Source organism: Phoenix dactylifera, chromosome 2, assembly GCF_009389715.1.
Source record: "Phoenix dactylifera cultivar Barhee BC4 chromosome 2, palm_55x_up_171113_PBpolish2nd_filt_p, whole genome shotgun sequence".
In the NCBI taxonomy this organism is placed as follows: domain Eukaryota; kingdom Viridiplantae; phylum Streptophyta; class Magnoliopsida; order Arecales; family Arecaceae; genus Phoenix; species Phoenix dactylifera.
The window spans coordinates 1,545,794-1,566,279 of record NC_052393.1 but is presented as its reverse complement, the minus strand read 5'-3'; the positions used below and the strand labels follow the sequence as shown (position 1 = coordinate 1,566,279).

The following is a 20,486-nucleotide window of genomic DNA, read 5'->3' as shown; positions in this document are numbered from 1 at the left end:
TGGTTCACACGGCACTAGTGTTCCGTAATCAAGAGTCGAAGTCGTCGTGACACAGATTTGAAAAATTAAACAATAACTAATTGCCCTTCTTCCAATCCAAATTAATTAACACACGCTCTCCGGATCTATAAATAGGGCTCTCGAATCCCCATTTGGGTACCAACCAGCAGAACTAAATAACCACGTACGGAACACCTAGAGAGCCATATTAATTATGGATCTTAGTCCTAGAGAAATCCTTCTTCCTCTGAATCATCTGTCAATCAGCCTTCTCCTACTATCCTTCTTCCTTCTTCCCTACTCATCAGCAACGGCAGTTGCTGCAACTGCTGCTTCTTCAATCGTTGAATCCCAAGCGAGAGTTCTGCTCCATTGGAAATCCACCCTACAAAATTCACACGCCCAGCAACTCGGTTCTTGGTCTCTCTCCAACAACGCGTGCATGTGGCATGGCATCACCTGCATGGAGAATGAAGGCCGAGCTGTGATCACGGCTATCAGCCTACCTCATGCGGGCTTGGTAGGTAAGCTCAAGGGCCTCAACTTCTCCGCCCTCCCATCTCTCACTCGCCTCTACCTCCGACGCAACTACTTATTTGGAACAATCCCGCCTAGCATACGTACGCTTCCCGCTCTCACCTCCCTCGATCTCTCGCTAAATCGTCTTTCCGGCAATCTGCCCCTCGCTCTCGCCAGCCTCTCTAACCTGACTGAGATCGACCTTTCTTCGAACAAATTCACTGGTGAGATTCCTCCTTGTTTCTTCGCCAACTGGACCGAGCTAACCTCCCTCAAATTCCAGCAAAATTTACTTGGCGGCACACTGCCTCCAGAGATTGGCCAGCTCAAAAGTCTACGTTTGCTTAATTTATACGAAAACAATCTCGGCGGTCCCATCCCTTCGACCCTTGGTAACTTGACCAACCTAAGATTCCTCAAAGTTTACAGAAATCAGTTCTCTGGTAATATTCCCCATGAACTAGGCAATTTAGTTAACCTCTTGGATCTAGAAATCTCATACAATTATTTAACAGGTTCCATCCCTTCCAGTTTAGGCAATCTCATCAAACTCAAGAACTTGTTCCTTGGCTCAAATAATATATTGGGCACCATTCCTCATGAATTAGGCAATTTAGTGAACTTACGTGATCTAGAAATTTGGGAAACTCAACTATCGGGATCCATCCCTTCCACTTTAGGAAACCTCACCATGCTCGACACCTTGTTCCTCGACACCAATAATTTCTCTGGCACAATCCCTCACGAATTAGGCAAACTAGTGAACTTACATTCTCTAACAATCTATGAAAATCAACTATCAGGCTCCATCCCTTCCACTTTAGGAAACCTCACCATGCTTGACGCCTTGTACCTCTACATCAATAAATTATCTGGCACAATTCCTCGTGAATTAGGCAAACTAGTGAACTTACATTTTCTAGATATCAATAAAAATCAACTATCAGGCTCCATCCCTTCCACTTTAGGAAACCTCACCATGCTTGACACCTTGCATCTCTACACCAATAATTTATCTGGCACCATCCCTCGTGAATTAGGCAACCTAGTGAACTTACGTGATCTAAAAATCTCAAAAAATAAACTATCAGGCTCCATCCCTTCCACTTTAGGAAACCTCACCATGCTGGACACCTTAGACCTCTTCACCAATAATTTATCTGGCACCATCCCTCATGAATTAGGCAACCTAGTGAACTTACATTCTCTAGTTATTTATGAAAATCAACTATCAGGCTCCATCCCTTCCACTTTAGCAAATCTCACCATGCTTGACACCTTGTACCTCTACACCAATCATTTATCTGGCTCTTTGCCCCAAGAACTAGGTAATCACACCAACCTCATCTACCTAGAGCTATTTGACAACAATTTCTCAGGTTACTTACCTTCAGAGATCTGTAAAGGAGGTGCGCTTCAATATCTTACTGTGCAAAACAACTACTTTGAGGGCCCTATTCCAAGAAGTTTAAAAAACTGCTCTAGCTTACTGAGAGTCCGCCTTGAAGGAAACAAGCTTAAAGGAAACATCTCTGAAGACTTTGGGACATACACGAATCTAGACTACATTGACATGAGCTACAACCAATTATATGGCCAGATCTCACCAAGTTGGGCACATTGTCAAAATTTGAAAAGCTTCAGGATTTCAGGAAACCTACTTACTGGGAATGTACCCCCCGAATTCGGAAAGTTGCTTCAATTAGGATTACTGGATCTTTCTTCAAATCAACTTGCAGGAGAAATACCAAGAGAGTTAGATACCATGAGCTTATTATTCAACTTGAATTTGAGCAATAACAAAATATCTGGAATAATTCCCTCGGAGTTTGGAAAATTATCCAATCTGGAAATTCTTGATTTATCTAACAACGACATCAACAGCCCAATACCACCACAATTAAAGGGTTGTATTAAACTGCGCATCTTGAATTTGAGCAAAAATAAATTTGATGGGATCATTCCGTCTCAACTTGGAGAGTTAAAAGGATTGCAAGATTTACTTGATCTGAGCCATAATCTTTTTGGAGGAGAGATACCATCACAATTGGCAAGTTTGACAAATTTAATATCTTTGAACTTGTCCCACAATAATCTGTCAGGTGCCATTCCTTCATCTTTTGGAAGCATGTTGAGTTTGTCATCAATAGATGTATCGTACAACAATTTGGAGGGCCCAGTTCCGAGAAGCAAATTGTTTCAAAATGCTCCAGCACTGTGGTTAATCCATAACAAGGGATTATGTGGTGAGGTGCCGAGTTTGCCTTCTTGTGGATCAACCACTGTAAGCACTCATCATTCAACTAAAAACCACATTATACTCTTTATTATCACTCCTATATTGGGCAGCTTGGCTCTTTTAGGTTTGTCTACTATCATCATTGCTGCTCTTCGTAGGAGAGGAAACACTACAGAGAAAAAAGATATTGATGTTGTTATTGGCGATCTGTTTTCGATATTGAATTTTGATGGAAGAGTTGCTTATGACTATATCATCAATGCCTCCGAAAATTTTGATGAGAAATATTGCATCGGGAGTGGAACATATGGCAAAGTATACAAAGTAGAACTTCCAATGGAACAAGTGGTGGCTGTTAAAAAACTTCATCCGCTGGAGGAAGGAGTATTTGATGAGAAAAGCTTCCAGAACGAGATTCAAGCATTAACCAGAATTCGACATCGTAACATTGTAAAACTTCATGGATTTTGCTCCAGTTCAGGTTGTAAATTTCTTATATATGAGTACATTGAGAAGGGAAGTTTAGCTAGCATCCTTCGTAATCAAGAAACAGCACAGGAATTGAATTGGGAGAGAAGAGCTCATATCATCAAAGATATTACCCATGCTTTATCATATATACACCATGACTGCAATCCATCCATAGTGCATCGAGACATCTCCAGTAATAATATATTATTAGACTCTGATTTCAAGGCTTATCTTTCAGACTTTGGCACTGCAAGAATTCTAAAATCTGATTTATCAAATTGGAGCACAGTAGCAGGCACATTTGGATATACTGCCCCAGGTAAGTCATTCTTCCAATTTGTCCTTCTTATTATTGTAGCTATTCTATTTGTGATATATATATATATATATATATATATATATATATATATATATATATATATATATATATATATATATATATATTTATTTATTTATTTATTTATTTATTTATTTATACTTTGCTTTATCTTTCTATTTCGATGTCTTATGTGGCTTACCATGCATTTGAAAAATAGGATTAGTACATATTTGCTAAATAGAGATTTTTCAGTAAACCTATGGTAATGGTTAGATATTTCATTTGTGAATCTATCCATATGAGAGCTTAGACATTTAAATAAAAGCAAACTAGTGCCTATAGATAATTAATATTTTCTTATGATGATTATATTATTTAACTGGTAATCATTTAAATAAAATAAAAAATAAAAACTATTACTAAGCATAAACTTTAATTAATCGATAATAACATTTATTTTACAAATATCAAAGTATTTCCAAAAGTTAATATATAAATTAAATTTGAAGACAATATATTAGCATTTTTGTTAAGTTTGAAAAAAATTTACTTAAATTGGAATAACGTTATTCCTTTCTCTATTTTTTTGTAGAGCTTTCGTACATGACAAGGGCGAATGAGAAATGTGATGTATACAGCTTTGGTATAGTAATATTAGAAGTAATAATGGGAAGGCATCCAGGTGATCTTGTCTCCTCCCTATCTTCATCAGACGTCCAGCAGATGCTATTCAGTGATGTGCTAGATCAACGCATCTCACCTCCTGCAGCTTATATGGTCAAAGAAGTGTTGTTGCTGGCTATTATAGCATTTTCATGCATCCGCATTTTACCACAAGCACGACCAACCATGCAAAGGATATCTCACTTATTCATAAGTGGCAACATTCCAACCATTCACGAGCCGTTCAACTCAATTAAATTATGTCAATTAGTAGAGTTTTTAACATAGATGTCGTGCTTAAAAGCCACAAATCTTATGTAGTTCTTTCATGTTGAATGTAATAAGTTATTGTAACTCTTTTCTATTTTTACCTTCTAGAAACACCATTATATGAACCTCCACTCTATTGTTCCCATTCGCTACTCTTTTCAACAAATTTAAGGGAAGCGTCTCACTTCCTCCATTTTTCCAAAATAGATTGTTTTCTTCACCTTTCTTTTTATATGTAGTGTCATGATGGCCTATGATGCCATGATCCATGTGGTAGTTTCAAGCAGAATGATTTTTTTTATGGATCCATGAGTATCAAAAGAGGGGGAGGGGGAGGGGGGAGGCAAAAGACTGTGATGGATCATTGTGATATAACCATGGCAGCATTCAGAAAATTATAAATACAAAGGAGACTTCTTTTTAGAATTGTATGCATAGTCACAGCCAGTTATCAAATTGACAGAAGTGGTCGAGCAGGACTAGCGAGATAGACTTCTAGTATGACTCTCGAGAGAAGAATAAGCAATTTGTGTATTTTAATTGATTTTTTTTAAAAAAAAATTCTGAATCTTAAACGTTGGATAAATATTGAAAAAAAAATAAGAAAGAAAAAGGAAAGAGAAAGATTTGAGGAATCTATAAAGAAGACAAAACAATCCTTTGCCAATAAAAGATATAACTAAATTATTAGGACACGACACGGAAGACATGTCAACAGACATGTAAAAATCCTAGAAAATAGCGTCATGATGCCAAAACTTCCTCATGGAATCAAAGTCTTCCAGACAAAAGCCACCCAAAGTAATTTCTCTGATAAATACTCTGAACTAGAAATATTCCTAATTTAAGTATGAATTTTAAACTATTCAAACTCTACGTAGAAAATAATAGTTTTGCAGGCTCATTCTTAACTCTCTTTGGTCCAACGTAAAGGTTGGTTAAGGCCAACGAGTCTACTCGTCGCATTACTGCTGCTGGTCATTTTTCACTTCACTATTTCAAGCTTGACCCAGCACTTCACAATCCATCAGATTCACCAACTGATGCATTATATTTGCACCTTGGCAGCAATGCATTTAAATATAAAAAAGTTCGTAATTACTTTTACTTGCTAATATTCTAATGAAATGTTTCATGAAAATGAAGCCATCAAAAGTGAATTTTTAAGCTCCCTTCAGAGCGAATTAATTGAACACAAATGCTGAAATTTGTCCGGTTATGATCTCAAACAAAATAGACTTTACACTGGCAGCTATATATAGACTGTAATACCAATATCGTAGCCAGTAAATGATACAGGCAGCTCAGCAGCTGTATCTAAGTCCCGTAAGGATTTTCTAAAGATGTTACTTAGGAGCAAGTATATGCCTACCATATCCTTCTGCAAATTTGGAAGCCATTCAAAATACATGATGATGTGAGCCTAAAAAGGCCTTTTCAACTGGAGCAGTATTTTTTTGCGACTATACTACCTTAAAGAAAGCCTATTTAGCCCCACTTTTTATATCTCAAGACATGTGACCATCTCTCGTTCTCATTATTGATATCGGGACATTAAAGAAAGCTTTTCAATATTGATATGCCCATGTTCTCATTCAAGATTCCTCGGGCACTGTAATGTTTTCTCTAATGACTTGACCATTTGAAAGTAAGATTAGGCCCTTGGTGACACAAAGCAAAGCTTTAGCGATCAAGGTGATAGCCTAGTGGTACTGGACGGGGATTCTAACCTCATAGTCCCAAGTTCGAATCGCTGCGGCGACGATTAAAATGTAGCTTCGGCCACTGCTTGGACATGAGGTATAGGACCGCTCTTGGACCGCTAGTAGCCGGAGTGGTGCCAGGTGTGACGTACTCACACTTGGAACTCGAGCTAGAGCCCAGAGGGGTAGCTGAGCCGGGCCCATGGGTGGAGAAGGCATGAGTAAAACCGGTCGGGGTGCCCAACACACAGCCATTTCTGCCCGTATCGAACATTCTCCTGGCGGGGCGGAGGCCCAGTGGGGGCTGCTACGTGGGGGTGGACTTGTCCCTTCCTCCCCCCTACCCCTTTTCTTTAGCACAAAAAGAAAAAAAAAAAAAAAAAACAACTGATAAAATGTGATAGCCATTTCACAGCAAAAGGCATTGCCACGTAAAGGTAGCAGACCACAATGGTGCATACGAAGAAACTAGCGATCACATTTAGCTAACCACCATGTCTTCAAACCAACTTAAGCATCTGCCACCACCAAAATAAATAGCAAAAAAAAAAGCTTCAGAAAATGTCAAATAATTTCTCAGAAAATGCTACTGAGACTATGAAAGCCTTAGGTATCAGTGGTTAAACTTCCTTTTTGTACAAGCATATGGTGACCAGATTTCTGCATGAGGAATGCGGGGAAAATCTGGATGATGCTATGATGTTTCATCTATCATCTTTTGACATCTAAGTAACCAATAACCCTATCACGCTTACCCTTAATTTCTCGATACATCCTTTAGTTTCTACTCTTTTCATAGTATCCATAATGAGAGTCTTCCTCATGGTAATGGTTCCTCATGGCCAGATCACTTGGTTAAAGGTCATTATCACATAAATTTTATGGTACCCGTTCGTTATGTTTTCTTATGAATAAATTGTACATAGTTCTAATCTAATATTGAAGCTAGATTAACAGTATGTTTTGTCTCAGCTGTGCTATTAAGACATAACTGACTATTCAAATTTCAAATAAACAAAGTCAGTTTCCTTTCAGGAGTTATGACTCAAAAACACACACTTGAGGCAGGTAAATATATGTCTTAAAGCTAAATCACATTCTTAGTTACATAGATTTTTAGTAATTTTGAATTATTATTTTATACAGATGGACCAAAATCTGGTCTTGGGATTAGGCTAGGATATGGGCCATCTTAACAATAGATAAATAATTCTAATTTTGCCAAACCAAAATTCTTAGGAAACTCCCATAAGAGCCGGCGAAGCTCGATGTAACCTCCCTAGCCCTCTTCAATTGATAGCTCCAAATATCTCTCGACTCGGGCATCAAAGAAGACAATCAAGAAGGTGGGTGTTGGGGGTGGGGGGCGTGGTGAAAGAAAGTAAAAAGAAAAAAAAAATCTTGCATTAAAATCTACAAAATCATTGAGAAACACTGAATAAAAGATCATATAAAGGAATTATCAACTTTTTGTGTCAAGAAAGTGGAAAAAGAAGAGTGAAATTGAGCCTTAGATTAAGGAAGAAAATTGCAACAAGATCATATAGACGTAGAGTGTCGTTCCAATTTTATCGGATGTCCCTGAAGAGATATAGACATAGAGTGGAATTGAGAAGAGCTAGGGTTTGATAAGTTACCTACTTCCAAGAAGACAGAAACTCCTAAGCCTTTGAGAGGACTTCAATATGGGAGTAACAGCAATCGCCATGGATGGATTTGAGAAGAAGAAGCAAAGGAGAAGGCGACAAGGAGGAAGCAGGAAGACGCGACGGAAACTCTGCCCTTTCTTGTCCGACTCGTAGATTAAGAGAACTATTTTGAGGTCCCTTAAGTTGTGTTGTAACTACGCATAGGTTCCCATAACTATATTAAAGTCCATGGATGGGATATTTGCAAATAACCCATTGTATTACAGAAATTAGCTTAATATTAGAGGGCTTGTTTGCCAAGAACAGCTCATAAGAATAGAACATGAAAAACTTGCAAGAATATTATTTCTATGGGTAGTACTTTGTAGTGATGTAACATGGTTTTTTCAACTAATCTGAGCAAATAGTTTGCCAAATTTTAGTTTCAAACTAGAGATGGATTGTTTTATGAACAACTTTCATAATAATTATATAATATTAAAATTGCCAAGGTGTTCATTGGTAATTTTGGATTAAGCAACACAACACAAGTGTGGGCCAATCTCAAAGACATCCTCAACTTTAAAAAGTTTCAAACGTATTATTCATGTTTTCAAACTGTTCCAAATTCTTCCATCAACATCCCGACCGGTAAAGGGCAAGTAAATCAGCAAGGCTATAGAACTTATGCACTATGCACATATGCAAGCGACTACAATGACCTCAAAAACAAAAAGACAATGTCTTGACGGATCATTTGTCATATGACATCTTATAAGTCTAGAATCACCAAGCCGCAGTGGTGCTCCAGAATAGATTAATTAGGACCAATAGGTAAAGAACTAAAATGTTATCTATTTTGCTAAACTTTGATCAACTGGAGTTCAATGTAAAAGAGTGTGAAATAAAGGCATAACAAAAATGCAAAGAAGGTTGCAGAAATGAGAAACCAAGGTATAAGGTACAACCACTCAAATCCCACAGTTGACATAACACAGTTTGTTCTCAAAGAATAAGGTGAGATATCAGAGCTAATGGTGGAGGAAGAAAACATTATAGGTAAAGATCGATATGTTCAATATTGATTAAAGCACCATTCAAAGCCATTAAAGACTTGCCAAGAGGAACCATTTGCTGATTCACAAGTATTTCATCCTTAACAGAATCATTAAGCTGCATATAGCTTAAGCATATGTTTTCTGACAGAAATAACAAAGATATCATATATGCCTACAAATTTAACGAGTGTCTAACAGAAGCCTGTACCTTCAGGAGAGAAAATGAAAAAACCATACCAGGAAAATTTTGATTGATTTCTTGCATTGACTGTAGAGGGTCTGATGCACTCACTATCCTTTGTTCTGTTTGATGTCTTAAATCAGCAGAAAAGATAACCAAACTGGGCAAAAGTCAGCATAAAAGATCTTCAACTAATAATCAAACCAACCAAGCACAAATGAGATGCTGTATACAGCTATTATCATGCACCAATCATCACAACCAATACCCTTCAATTCCCAAACTTCCAGTGTGTCTGATATTGTTGATGATAATAAATAATCCCTGAAAGCCATTACTCAGTAGTCACCTCTGGCTTGCATTCCTGCAGTTGCAAAGATAAAGTAAAACAGAATGTAAGAATAGATTAACTTACAAGGTTAAGTCTTATCTACGCGTGAGGCTTTGGGAACAAACTAAGATTTTGGAAAATATAAATCCTCTGACTTCTTGACTGAGATCCTCGGTCCTAGGATCTTCTACAGTAACACCTGCAATACAGACATAATTATATGAATCTTTTCTTGGTACATAAAGGAAGCAAGATTTTCAAAAAATAATAAAAATACAAACGAAAAAGCTCCATTTCTTAATGGTTGGCATGATAATAGCCAGTGTTGTCCATGCACAAAGGTACACATACAGACAAGTTTGCATGCATGTGCTAAGCCACATGTCTGTGCATGTCGTCTATACGGAATATACACAATACATACATACACACGTATGTATGTGTGTGTGTGTATATATATATATATATGTATGCATACATATATACATTAATACATACATACACACATACGTACGTACATATCTGCGTATCCATATAGGCCCACATGCAGGTATAAGCCAACCTATCAAATAATGCATGCATGCATGCATGGAGCTCTTTCAGATGCATTAGTTGCATGGCACAGGATTCATAGTCTCAAGCTGGTCAGTCTGGTGATAGAGACACCACTTCCCACAGGGTGAGCTTTGCCTAAATTTTGTACAAGCATATGGTGACCACATTTCTGCATGGGGAACGCAGGGAAAATCTGGATGATGCTATGATGTTGCATCTATCTTCTTTTGACATCTAAGTAACCGATAACCCTATCATGCTTGCCCTCAATTTCTCGATACATCCTTTAGGTTCTACTCTTTTCCTAGTATCCATAATGAGAGTCTTCCTTATGGTAATGGTTCCTCATGGCCAGCTCACTTGGTTAAAGGTCATTATCACATAAATTGTATGGCACCTGTTCATTATGTTTTCTTATGAATAAATTCTACATAGTTCTAATCTAATATTGAAGCTAGATTAACAGTTTGTTTTGTTTCAGCTGTGCTATTTAAGACATAATTAATTATTCAAATTTCAACTAAACAGTGTCAGTTTCCTTTCAGGAGTTATGACTCAAGAACACACTTGAGGCAGGTAAATATGTATCTAGAAGCTAAATCGCATCCTTAGTTATATACATTTTTGGTAATTTTCAATTATTATTTTCCAGAGATGGACCAAAATCTGGTCTTGGGATTAGGCTAGGATATGGGTCATCTTAACAATAGATAAATGATTCTAATTTCACCAAACCAAAATTCTTTGGAAACTCCCATAAGAGCTAGCGAAGCTCGAAGTTACCGCCCCGGCCCTCTTCAATTGATAGCTCCAAATATCTCACAACCCAGGGGCATCAAAGAAGACAATCAAGAAGGTGGGTGTTGGGGTGGGGGGGCATGGTGAAAGAAAGTAAAAAGGAAAAAAAAAAATCTTGCATTAAAACCTATGAAATCATCGAGGAACACTAAATAAAAAATCATATAAATAATTATCAACTTTTTGTGTCAAGAAAGTAGAAAAAGAAGAGTGAAATTGAGCCTTACATCGAGGAAGAAAATTGCAACAAGATCATATAGATGTAGAGTGTCGTTCCAATTTTATCGGATGTCCCTGAAGAGATATAGACATAGAGTGGAATTGAGAAGAGATAGGGTTTGATAGGTTACCTGCTTCCAAGAAGACAAAAACTCCTAAGCCTTTGAGAGGACTCCAATTTAGGAGTAACAACAGTCCCCATGGACAGATTCGAGAAGAAGCGAAGGAGAAGGCGACAAGGAGGAAGCAGGAAGAGGCGACGGAAACTCTGCCCTTTCTTGTCCGACTCTGGATTACCGTAGATTAAGAGAGAACTATTTTGAGGTCCCCTAAGTTGAGTTGTAACTACGCATAGGTTCCCAGAACTATATTAAAGTCCATAGCGGGTTATTTGCACATAACCCATTGTATTACGTAAATTAGCTTAATATTAAAGGGCTTGTTTGCCAAGAATGGCTCAGAAGAATAGAACATGAGAAACTTGCAAGAATATTATTTCTATGGGAAGTATTTTGCAGTGATGTAACGTGGTTTTTTCAACTAATCTCAACAAATAATTTGCCGAATTTTAGTTGCAAACTAGAGATGGATTGTTTTGTGAACAACCTTCATAATAATTATATAATATTAAAATTGCTACGGTGTTCATTGGTAATTTTGGATTAAGCAACACAAGTTTGGGCCAATCTCAAAGACATCCTCAACTTTAAAAAGTTTCAAATGGATCATTCACGTTTTCAAACTGTTCCAAAATCGTCCATCGACTTTCCGACTAGTGGATGGTGTTAGCCGGCCATTTCAATTGACAAAAATGCTCTCTCCCTCTTTTAGCCTATTCCAACATCTTTTTAAGGTTTGTGCAGGAGGATGAATAATTCAGATCATCCACTCAGTCAACTTTGATATATGTGCAAATGGATGAATAATTTTGATTATCCGCTAATCGCATTGAGATCTATGCAGGCGAATGAATATTTGGAACATCTACATAGTTGCTAGGAGATCTATGCAGATAGAATATTTAGATTGCTTCGATATTTATGTAGGTGGATAATGATCCGATCATCCACTGATCACTTTGAGATCTGTGCATGTGGATGAAAATTTGGATCATCATGTGGTTGCTTGGAGATCCATGCACATGAATGAATATTTAGGTCGCTTTGAGATCTATGCAATTGGATGAATAATTCTGATCATCCACTGGTCGCTTTAAGATCTGTGCAGTTGGATGAATAATCCTAAGCATCCATTGATCATCCAGAGGTGAAAGAAAGACAAATTTTATATCAATTTATTTTTACCTCCATTAATTTTGTCCGTGCTTTTTATTCAGGCAATTAGCTGCTTTGCCGGTCCATGAACTAAAAATTGGAATTTTCCCCTCTCCTTATCACCTCTCTGTTTCAAGATCAATTGTCATTCTTTTAAATATTTATGCTGAGGCAAGTCATCTAATTCTTTGTACTTACTAACTTTTCCCCTTTGATCGTGTTCTTTTCCCTTTTTTTGATTTGGTATTATTAAGTTATATATTTGCCATAAGCTTTTGTAACCTGAAGGCATGGAGCATATCTAAGGTGTTCTGTGATGCATTAATGTCTCGATCTCCTTGTTTTGAACTTCTATATAAGTTGATGTTGTTCAATTCGATTTGGTAAAAATTCATTCTTTTGACATCATTTTCTTTGGTAAGCAACCACAGAGAGACAACTGAATTTATATCATGATTGCATCAGTTAATCTTTGCAATGCTACAGCTGTTCCGAGCCTTCCCATGCCCTGCTCCAATTCTCTAAGATTGGTTGCCGGACTATAGAAACAAAACCAAGTTAAGATTTACGAAATTTTTTTGGAATGCTTTCTTAAATAGCTTGTATGCACTTTTTTTCTCTTTTTCCCTTTTTTTGAGAATTAAGGCAAGAAACCAGATTAAAGTTTGGGTGAGGGTGGGACGTGAACCCAAGTCATTGATATCAACCTCCAATGACTTTATCAACTCTATTGGAGGGTATGCTCTTGAAAGGTGTGAATTCCAAGAGAGTTTAGGCCCATATCCAATTCCATTATTTTCCAGAACTGAATGGAGTAGGTAGATTGTAGTCCAAATCAATTTCTATCCAATTTTCTTGGTCAGATATTACGTTCTTTTTTCTGTATACTGTGCTTTGTTTGAGATTCCTAATTAAGGAAGGTGCCAAGATCCACCACTAATAAATTATGAAATTATTAGATCAAACTCTTGATATAGCTAACAGCTGATCTAGCCAATTATAGGCAGCAGGTGGTCTTAGAAGACCCTAAAGATAGCCAGTTGAGTCAATAGAGAGGTGTTGTTTATATAAAGAGACAATAGAACTGGATGATCAATAGTTGAAGCAGACAGGCAGTAAAAGCAGGGTTCTCCAGAGAGAGATCCTGGTACAATTAGTTTCAAAATAATTTAAGTTGAAGCAGACAGGCAGTAAAAGCAGTCTCTTAAAAATGTGATAAGAAACAGAAAAAAAAAAGAAAACTGAATGGTGTAAGCATCTTTGATAGCAATAATTTAATTTTATAATTCATTTAGCCAAAATGTTCATAGGAGACAATTTCAGAAAGCTCTACTTACATTATTACTGAAATTTAACAGGCTTGCAGAGAAAAAGGTTAAGAAAAGAAAAAAAAGTGAAAAAGAAATAAGGAGAAGGGCGCATTATCAATTAACCAGCAAACAATTTACCAGAAAATTGGCTATGATGCATAAGCCATAAAGAAAGATGTCAATCAGCATCAAGGTATGCTGAACCGACCGGAACCGGTCGGTTCAGCCTGTACCGAACCGGTGCCGACAGGCACCGGTACGGTACAGCATATAAAAACGGTTCCGACCCAAACTGGGTCGGAATCGATTGGTTCCGTGCTTGGACCGGTGCGAACCGAGCCGGTTCGAGCCAGTACAAGCCGGAACCGGTGCGAACCGGCCCGGTACAAGCCGGTCTTTCCCCGCGCGTGGACGCATGGACGCGGCGAATTTTTTTTTGGGAAACGCGCATGGACGCGCAAGCGGAGAACGCGCGCCCGTGCGCGTTTCCCCACGCAGGGAACCGCGCCCGAGCGCGGTTCCCCGCGCGGGGCACCGTGCCCACGCGGGCTGCCAACCCGCGTGGGGGCATTAAATGCCACAGAGTGGCAGCATTTGACGCGTCCGCGGACGTATTTTTTTTTTTTTTTGAAGTCTGCGCGCTCGTGGCCACGCGCGCGGCTCCGGTTCGATACCGGTTCCAAGCCGGTACCAAACCGGAACCGTACCGGTGCCGGTGCTCACCGGTACGCCGGTACAGTCGGTCCGGCGAACCTTGATCAGCATAGATCATCTTAAATTCTGAAAATTGATCGGCCAATGATAACTCTTCACTAACCAGATCCATTAACCTATAAGACCCAAATGGATGGTTAAAACATTTAAAAACAGTAACACCGCACCATAGTATCAAATACCAGACCATATAGTATACATAGCTTAATATAATCAAACATATATTACTGAAATAGTTGCCAAATGTGATATCTAGTACAATAACAGTCTCGATGAAGGTAAAAAAACATAACATAAATTAGGGGTACAATCGAACCAAGCTGAGTTGAGTAGCTAGAGGCTCGAGCTCAACTCAATTCAAAATACTCAGGCTCGAAACTCAACTCAAGATCAATTGAGCCTTAATATTCAAGCTCGAACTCAACTTGATCAAAAAAAAGGAACACTCGAGATCGACTCGACTCGACTCGAATATCAGCCGAGCCATGCTCAAGCTTGAGTTCGAGCTTGAATTCGAGCCTTGGTGATAATTAAAAAAATATTGTTAAAATTTAGGGAGTTAGGTCAGATTAAAAAATATATAAATATTATATTTAAAATATTAATTACTAATGATGAGTCGAGTATTTTGCGACTCAAGCTTGACTCGAAAAACTAGTTGAGCTACTTGAGCTTGGTAATAGTCGAGTCGAGCCAAGCTTGGACCCAAGTCGAGCTGCTCGGCTCATTTATACCCCACCATAGATTAGGAAGACCATTGGCTGCCAAGAAACATGAATTATACATAAAGGGCAAGTAAATCAGCAAGGCTAAACATGTTATTCAAATATTGTGTTTGAGTAAGAACTTATGTACTATGCACATGTGCAAGTGACCATGATGACCACAAAAACAAAACGACTGAATGTTTTGATTGATTATTTGTCATATGACATCTTATAAGTCTAGAATCACCAAGCCGAAATGGTACTCCAGAATAGAATAGTTAGGACCAATAGGTAAAGAACTAAAATATTATTTATTTTGCTAAGCTTTGATCAACTGGAGTTTAATGCAAAAGTGTGTGAAATAAAGGCATAGCAAAAATACAAAAAGGTTGCAGAATGAGAAACCAAGGTATAAGGTACAACCACTCAGTTGATATAACCCAGTTTGTTCTCTAAGAATAAGGTGAGATATCAGAGCTAATGGTGGAGGAAGAAAACATTATAGGTAAAGATCAATATCTTCAATATTGATTAAAGCACCATTCAAAGCCATTAAAGACTTGCCAAGAGGAACCATTTGCTGATTCACAAGTATTTCATCCTTAACAGAATCATTAAGCTGCATATAGCTTAAGCATATGTTAGCTGACAGAAATAACAAAGATATCATATATGCCTACAAATTTAACGAGTGTCTAACAGAAGCTTGTACCTTCATGCAAGATAATGAAGAAACTATACTAGGAAAATTTTGATTGATTTCTTGCATTGACCATAGAGGGTCTGATGTATGCACTATCCTTTGTGCTGTTTGATGTCCTAAAACTGCAGAAAAGATAACCAAACTGGTCAAAAGAGGGCATAAAAGATCATCAACTAAAAATCAAACCAACCAAGCACAGATGAGATGCTGTATACAGCTATTATCATGCACCAATCATCACAACCAATACCCTTCAATTCTCAAACTTCCAGCGTGTCTGATATTGTTGATGATAATAAATAATCCCAGAAAGCCATTACTCAGTAGTCACCTCTGGCTTGCGTTCCTGCAATTGCAAAGATAAAGTAAAACAGAATGTAAGAATAGATTAAATTACAGCGTTAAGTCTCATCTACGTGTGAGCCTTTGGGAACAAACCAAGATTTTGGAAAATATAAATCCTCTAACTTCAGGACTGAGATCCTCGGTCCTATGATCTTCTACAGTAAAACCTGCAATACAGACATAATTATATGAATCTTTTCTTGATACAAAAAGGAAGCAAGATTTTCAAAAAATAATAAAAATACAAAAGAAAAAGCTCCATTTCTTAATGGTTGGCATGATAATAGCCAGTGTTGTCAATGCACACAGGCACACATACAGACAAGTATGCATGCATGCGCTAAGGCACATGTCTGTGCATGTCGTCTATACGGAATATACACAATACATACATACACACATATACATATATGTGTACATATATACATTAATACATACATACACACGTACATATCTGCGTATGCACATAGGCCCACATGCGGGTATAAGCACACCTATCAAATAATGCATGCAAGCATGGAGCTCTTTCAGATGCATTAGTTGCATGGCACAGGATTCATAGTCTCAAGCTGGTCAGTCTGGTGATAGAGACACCACTTCCCACAGGGCAGAGCTTTGCCTAAATGTCACTGCAAGACAGTGGGTTCCAGTGGGCTGTCAATGGTGTTTGGCTGACCAAAAAACAAGACTGCTAACAATTTTTGAGTAATAAACTAAAGAGTAAAAGTGGCAATTCTTGAATTCTTCTAAATATATTTTCTTCATTCTATAACATAAAATTAATTTTTTGCAAAATAATTCTCAAAAGATAATCACCAATTACACACCTGCAACTTCTAGGCCATTAGATCATTTCAACATATTTAAGCAGCATAAAACAGACTTAAACAACTAGGGAAACCATTCAATTAGAGACTGTTTATTCTGTGGCTTTGTTAATGGCAGCTTTTAGGCTTAAATAATAACAATTTAACGTAGACCATGAGCAGATTTTACTAAGAGATGCTACAGCATTTAAATTTCTAGTATTATCTCTGAAATTGCCATCACTTTGGTGAATTAAAGCTTCACATACAGCAATTCATATTGACACCCATTAGTGTACTTATTCCATAATAGATATTATGACTTCAATGGAAGCACAGCATTTTGGCTAGTTTGTAGAAATCAAAATTCTACTGTGACTTATGGGTGAATTAAAAAGTATATTTAACAAAAGTAACACGACCATCCTAAATAAAGCGAGTAAAGAAATGATAGAGTACAAATGTGATAGGCAACAAGGTCAAGGCACTGTTTCTTGAGAGTTTTCCAAAAACTTAGGCACAACATATACAAGAAGTGAGCAATCAATGACATCAGCTAAAATGTAATCCAAATGAAAGCCTAACAAAAAACAAATGATTGGTCCAAAGTGGCACATCAGTTGGAGTAGCAGGTTGAACTGGTGCATAGAAGAGTACAAATTAAAGTATATCTATCATCAAGTCTGCAAACAGATATACAAGAAAAAACCTATGAAACTTCAATGTCATAAAAAAAGTCAGTTGTTGCGAATTCTGGATAACACTGATAAGGAAGGAAAAAGCCTTCATTTGAAAATTAGGCATATAGCATTTTACTGAAAGTCCTGCAATGACCTTTCTTTACTGTGCTATCATCCATAGCTTTGTACTCCATGCTCTTCAAAGCAAGTTCCACACCATACCCAACCCTACTACGTCCGAAGAACCAACAGCACTACAATAGCTGCTCGCTGCTTGACATCCATAAGGCAATACAGGTCTCACTTCATATTTAATTTTTCCCTAAGAACAACAGAAAACACATTTAAACAAAAAATAAAAAGAACAGGGCAGCAAAGTTCTGACAGTGAATCTAGAAAGAGAGTAAATATAATGGCTAAGAGCAGACAAACTGAAAAAAGTTACCAACATAATAAATGAAACTGTAAGTTAAGTTGTTTTCATTTAGTAAGATTGAAATTACTAATAAAAAATAAGTTTCAAGTCCACATAATGGCAAATCTGAAGGTTGGGCCTCAAACAAATAGATAAGAATGCCGTAATTATTATACTAAAAAGGCATTGCAAGACATGATATATGATATCTATGAGTAAACTAAAGGAGAACAAATCGAGAGTAAAAAAGAACATTTTGAGTCAGTACAACCCAGTAACAGGCAGAACCAGCTGGTGCTGGTCCTGTCCTGGTTGGTGCTGGTCAGCATAGAATCGTACCAACCAGGTTGCAACTTCTTCAAAAAGACCCAGGTACCAAGGGCATCCCAGGCACTGGTACCTCACTGGTCCAATCCAGGAAACCTGGCTTGCTTCCTTGGTCCAGGCTTTGACTACCCATTTCAGCTCAAACATTGATTTCATGTCCTTGATCAAACATGCATCAAAAGTTTCCCTCCACCCCTATCTCTTCCTCATCGGTACTTCTTTCCCTCTCTATTTCCCATAAATTTCTGTGAGTTAATCATCCTATGCAGTCACTTCAACCAAACAAACATCAAAAGTTTCATTTGATCAAGTAATTGTAAATCTTCCATGATAACACTAGATGTGCTAAATTTCATTAAAATTTGATGTAAAAAACTAATGAGCATGTTAAGGACAAATCAATGGAACAATCAGTGAGTTTAAATTTTATTGAGTGATCATATTTCATGCAAGGAAAGAGATTGGTTTTGCAGTTTTTTTCTTAACAACATGCCATCTTAATCTAACTGAGACAGGAATGTGTATGTGCCTTGTTAATTGCAATATGCCATCTCATTCTAACTGGGACAGGACTGTGTTCACTGTTGTTCATATAAAATAAATAACGATTCATTAGTTAATACCTTTTTTTGATGCTTCCACCAAGGTAACATGAAACTCTTTAAAGCATTCTGGTCCAAGAGCTCCATATAGAATAGCAACTGGACTGGCAATACTTGAACCAAAATATATGTGATCAAAATCAAAAAGTTCAGCCTACTCAGCAGATCCCACAGCTCTGATGAAATCCAAATAAACATAAAACCTCACTATATAACAAGGAGGCAAAAAAGATCAACAAGATTTGCAATAACAGAAATAGAAATACAACAAAGACACAGAAAAGGTGGATATGACTTACAGTTTGGCTGAAGTGTCAAGCCATGAAAGAAGATCAGTAACATTGAACAATAGTGCACTACCAGTATCTACCCAGCAACTACTTCCTCCAGGGCTTCACAGGTTTCTGCATATGAGAAAAGGCTCTGCCTTGACTCTTGAAATTGGCTCTGACAAGTCTCCCATAACATGTTCTGAGTTGGTTTCATCGTCAGAAGGATAAGAAGATAAAGAATCCTCCGCCAACTGCCAGTAGAGCACTAGTGTAGGAGATGCTAACCGAAGCATAAGAGAAAATTCAAAAACTGATCCCAAGGGTTCACTTAGAAAAAAGCGCCCATCATGCACAATTTTGTGAATGCAGCATTTGGCTGTCAAACAATCTGAGCCTTTATCTGGTTCTAACCAGAGATCAGTAAACTCCCAAAACAGGTTTTTCTGTTCCTTAGAGAGCAATTCTCTGTTGATATATGTTGTAATAATTCTTTAGTAACCTATCAAACTGAAGTGCTCCTTAATCAAAGAAGGTATAAACTTAAAAGACAAATAACAAGCAAAATAATACTTCAATGCCAACAATGCGTCATACACCAGTGCCAACAATGCAACTATAAACTGAAAGCAGAAACAAAAATTATCATGCAAGAGAACAACACAGTCACTGATTTCTCAGTTACTCACACCTTTACTTACCACCAACAGACAGTTCTTGGCTAGGGCAAGCATCCAGATTCCATCAGGTAAGCCTACTTTTGAATTTCTTTGGAATTTCATTTGTTCAGGAAGGGGAAAAGAAAATCTTAGTCCCCTACTTTTTGATAAGTTAATTATTACACTTGTACCAGCAGATTTCCCAAGCCTTCTTCCTAAAATAAAGGGATATTCTCAATGCCAGATTATCACTAACACCATTTGCAATCAGAGATACATAAGTTCAGTACCAACTCCTTGACTTTCTTTACAAAATCAGAAAAATTCCATCTTATAGGCAAGATTAAGTTTATTGTTGGCGACACAACTTACAGTTAAGAGGGGAAAACATCAATAGAGGATCAAATAAAAGTAGCATATGAATTTTATAACTAAATAATGGAGGGCAGGCCAATCGCTCCCTAACAATAAAAGAAGATCAAGTATGTTCATACCCAGCGAGCACCAATCCTTTCTTCCAAATAAAAAATCAACAAGATCTTGACAATGTCATGAATTCAATTATTTAGCGAAAAAAGAACAAAGAATAGATCAAAGTAACATTCAAGATTTACACATCTAATCAGATACCTCACTTTCCAAATTACGAAAGTTCATCGTGCATATTATATCCAAAAGGAATCCAGAAAAGTAACGCATTAATGTAAAAAAGATTCAAGAA

The 20,486-nt window shown here is 37.4% G+C and overlaps 2 protein-coding genes across 10 annotated transcripts in view; one reads left to right on the top strand and one right to left on the bottom strand.

The window, feature by feature from the left end:
- LOC103698924 (UDP-glucose:glycoprotein glucosyltransferase-like) overlaps positions 1–20,486 on the bottom strand; it is a 193,991-nt gene that overhangs the window by 172,315 nt on the left and 1,190 nt on the right. Inside the window, exons 4-11 of one of the 9 annotated variants that reach the window (XR_005507312.1) lie at positions 19,137–19,574; positions 18,859–19,013; positions 17,648–17,815; positions 16,101–16,174; positions 15,913–16,008; positions 15,672–15,784; positions 9,467–9,581; positions 8,866–9,375 (exon numbers count right to left, since the gene is read on the bottom strand). The gene's annotated coding sequence lies outside the window, so the exon portion shown is untranslated. Of the gene's footprint in view, positions 1–8,865; positions 9,582–14,310; positions 14,369–15,458; positions 15,579–15,671; positions 15,785–15,877; positions 16,009–16,100; positions 16,175–17,647; positions 17,816–18,858; positions 19,014–19,136; positions 19,575–19,797; positions 20,482–20,486 lie in introns of those variants that run through there. The other 8 variants (XR_005507311.1, XR_005507309.1, XR_005507305.1 and 5 more) reach the window with 8 other exon arrangements.
- On the top strand, positions 168–4,685 carry LOC120104883 (MDIS1-interacting receptor like kinase 2-like). The gene is made up of 2 exons (XM_039116779.1): positions 168–3,548; positions 4,141–4,685. Exons 1-2 carry the CDS (start codon positions 215–217, stop codon positions 4,497–4,499), a joined length of 3,693 nt encoding a protein of 1,230 aa, XP_038972707.1. The 5' UTR covers positions 168–214; the 3' UTR covers positions 4,500–4,685.

Bases quoted from the DNA above. Each gene is read 5' to 3' on its own strand.
- LOC120104883 (XM_039116779.1), top strand. From the start codon at position 215: ATGGATCTTAGTCCTAGAGAAATCCTTCTTCCTCTGAATCATCTGTCA. The intron at 3,549-4,140 runs GTAAGTCATTCT...ATTTTTTTGTAG, and splicing joins ATTTGGATATACTGCCCCAG to AGCTTTCGTACATGACAAGG.